The sequence below is a fragment of the Wallemia ichthyophaga genome, assembly GCF_000400465.1.
Source record: "Wallemia ichthyophaga EXF-994 unplaced genomic scaffold scaffold38, whole genome shotgun sequence".
Classification (NCBI taxonomy): domain Eukaryota; kingdom Fungi; phylum Basidiomycota; class Wallemiomycetes; order Wallemiales; family Wallemiaceae; genus Wallemia; species Wallemia ichthyophaga.
The window spans coordinates 2,501-5,321 of NW_008806311.1; the positions used below are offsets into that span (position 1 = coordinate 2,501).

At 46.7% G+C, this 2,821-nt stretch overlaps 1 protein-coding gene and 1 non-coding gene across 2 annotated transcripts; both read right to left on the reverse strand.

Moving 5' to 3' along the window:
- Positions 1-1,252: 1,252 nt before the first annotated feature.
- Positions 1,253-1,366, reverse strand: J056_004864. The gene has a single exon (XR_657243.1). It is a non-coding gene; the product is annotated as a 5S ribosomal RNA (ribosomal RNA).
- A 663-nt stretch (positions 1,367-2,029) lies between these two features.
- On the reverse strand, positions 2,030-2,291 carry J056_003248 (uncharacterized protein; the record flags this gene model as incomplete). The annotated part of the gene is made up of 2 exons (XM_009272225.1): positions 2,030-2,217; positions 2,273-2,291. The coding sequence occupies 2 exons, from the start codon at positions 2,289-2,291 to the stop codon at positions 2,030-2,032; spliced, it is 207 nt and encodes a 68-aa protein (XP_009270500.1).
- Between the last annotated feature and the right edge of the window lie 530 nt (positions 2,292-2,821).

Sequence of the window (2,821 nt, forward strand, 5' to 3'; positions counted from 1 at the left end):
TGAAATGGCCCAAACGTTGTGAGAGTGATATTGGTTGGCCGTGGGAGTCGCGAGAGATGGGATTATGGCAGTCAATGCCGGGTTTGCACGCCAAAATTCGGGTTTTGGGTTGGGCGCAAATCTGGACCCTCACTTCAAAATTCTCTGAGGCGATGAGGAGAGGTGGTGAGAGCTTGAAAGTTGGCATGGGGGTAGTTTCACATGTTATCTACATACAGATGGAGTTTGAGTGTCATACCTCCCCTCCCTCTCCCGCTGCGTGTCCCTGAAAATCTTCAGAACGCCAGGTGCGAAACAGGTAGAGCTGGATGTGGATGTCCGAAAGCAAACAAAATTACTGGGCTTGTAATGTTCATTTGCGCTATCGAATGATATCACTTTGAGTGCAATTCGTCCTCATACTTCTGTGCTACGGGCCTTGCGCGTCTCGCGAAGCACCTCCTCCCGCACCATAACACGAATAGCAGGGGGCGTGGGGGGTTGAAAGAAAATGTAAATAGATAATTCGCAAGATATAATGCACCTCTACCTCCTCCCACCTTTACTTTCTACGAAAGTGTAACTTCACACATCTTTGAAAATTTTGAAATCCACCGTGCAGGGGCAGGATTACATTTCCGAAACCAAAAAACAGTGCAGCGTGTCATTAGTACTACTAATGCATACAAACCACCCCCTCATGAAGAATTTCGTCCTCGAAATCTTGAATAATCGTCGCGGCAAGTGTCTCCACCTCCCTCCAAACCACTCATATCGTCAATAGCGTGGTGTGGAAGGGGTCCGAAGGGAAGTTGAGAGGGTGTATATGTTGCTGAGAGTGTGTTTTACTTTCGCCTTTATTTTATTTACACATCATCTCTTCCGATAACCTCTCACCCCCTACGCTGTACCAAATATACACTACACACCCTACCCATATAACGACACTTAAACATGCAATCGATAATTACATCATATCATATACCACCCTCTGGCTATTCATCAATGTCATTTTTGTTACATTTCAATGAGTCCTGCGCGTGCAACAATTCTTACCCCTCCTCACTAGCGCGCGCTTCAGAATTTCAAGTCCCCGCCCACTTCACAATTAATTTCCAACCTCGCCCTATTAATTTTCAAGCGTACTACCTTCTCTACCAAAATTACACAAATTACACATCCCATAGTATATACTGCTATACTAAAAATTCTAAAAACCCATCTCCCCTCCATAATACCAAAAATCATTTCACACAAAAAAAATTATCATTCAAACCACAGCACCAGGGATTCCCATGTGGTCCCCCACCATGGTACTAACCAGGCGGCATCTTGGTTAACTTCGCAGATCGGACGGGATGCGGTGCTTTCAAGATCCTATGGCCATGAAGGCGTCTCTCCCTTCTTTGTATGGGTAATTTGGGAGATTTTAAATTTCTGAATGTTTATGAAGGGGATCCCCTTGTCTGGCTAAATCCGCCCTTATAATTAGGCGATCGGGCTAGATAATATGATGCGCGCGTGCTTACAAATTTCCGTCATGGCGGAAATTATCGAGATGCGCAGCTCCTTTATAAATTCAGATAGAGGGTGAGGTGGCCGAGGAAAGTGCTCTAAACTATCTATGACTTTCAATGTATCATACTATTGCTTTATATGTTCGCTTATTTACTCCACGTCAGCCTATCGCTGCCACTTGTCAGCTTTGAGTCCCCAAAGCTAGCGCCCTTCAATACTACTAGGGCTTACTAATGGGGGCACTCTATAGGGAGCTGCTACTATCTGTTCCATATTGCAGCAATTCCCTTCAAGTTTATGCGCAGCACATCAAGTAAGGAGTACTTGTATAACACCGCCAGCATCTCGCACCCCTCAATTCACCGACCATCAAGTCACCGACCGACCATCAAGTCGCAACCCTTCAAGCTCCTCAACACACCCTCATAACAAATAGGCTAAAACCCTCTATTATCCCCGCCAGCATACGCCGCCCGTAAGGTTAGGTTTCGCGCGTTGTCGCGGCATATCCAAGTTGCAATATAGGCCATTTTCAATCCTTTCCATTATTCTCACTTTCCTCACTATTCTTATCATCTATCAATTCTTCCAATCCTTCTTCTTTGGCCCTTCTCACCGCCCATCCATCCAATCTACCCCTCTCATCTCCAATCAAGGCGGATAGCCGCCTTGACCACGGCATCACCACTCCAGGCCCCTTCATAACGGCCTGGGTGGCCTCTACTCAAGCACAATTAGCCTCCACTGCAGCAGTAGTCAGTTGGCATATACCAACCACCGCCACAGCTCAGCATCCACGCCTTGAGCAGTGCCGTACGGCTAGCAGTGTGCACTACCAACTCACTAGACTAACCTTGGTAGTATGCACCTGCATCATAGCCCTCCCCTTTCCTCTATATACCACTCGGATTTTCTCTCCCCCAATTCCCTAACTTGAGGAATTATAGTACTCATAATTCAATTCCCAGTCCTCTATTTACCCGCTGCATGCCTCCTCTTCCCACAGTAATGACCTTGGCATGGTCGCAATTGCACCTCCCTCATAGAACATAGGGCATCGATATGGCCCAAACTTTGTGAGAGTGATTTGGATTCGCAGAAGGAGTCGCGAAGACTCAGTCTATGGCAGTCAACGCCGGGTTTGCAAGCCAAAATTTGGGTTTTGGGTCGGGCGGCCTGTAGACCCTGCCATTTTAAAAAATTCTTGAGAGGTGAATACTGTATTTGAGCGCGCAAGATCTGAGCTGGATTATCGAATGCACGTATTTCACATCATGACGGAATCTGGGTATATTATCAGCTCTACGGCGTCTCCTACGGCCTC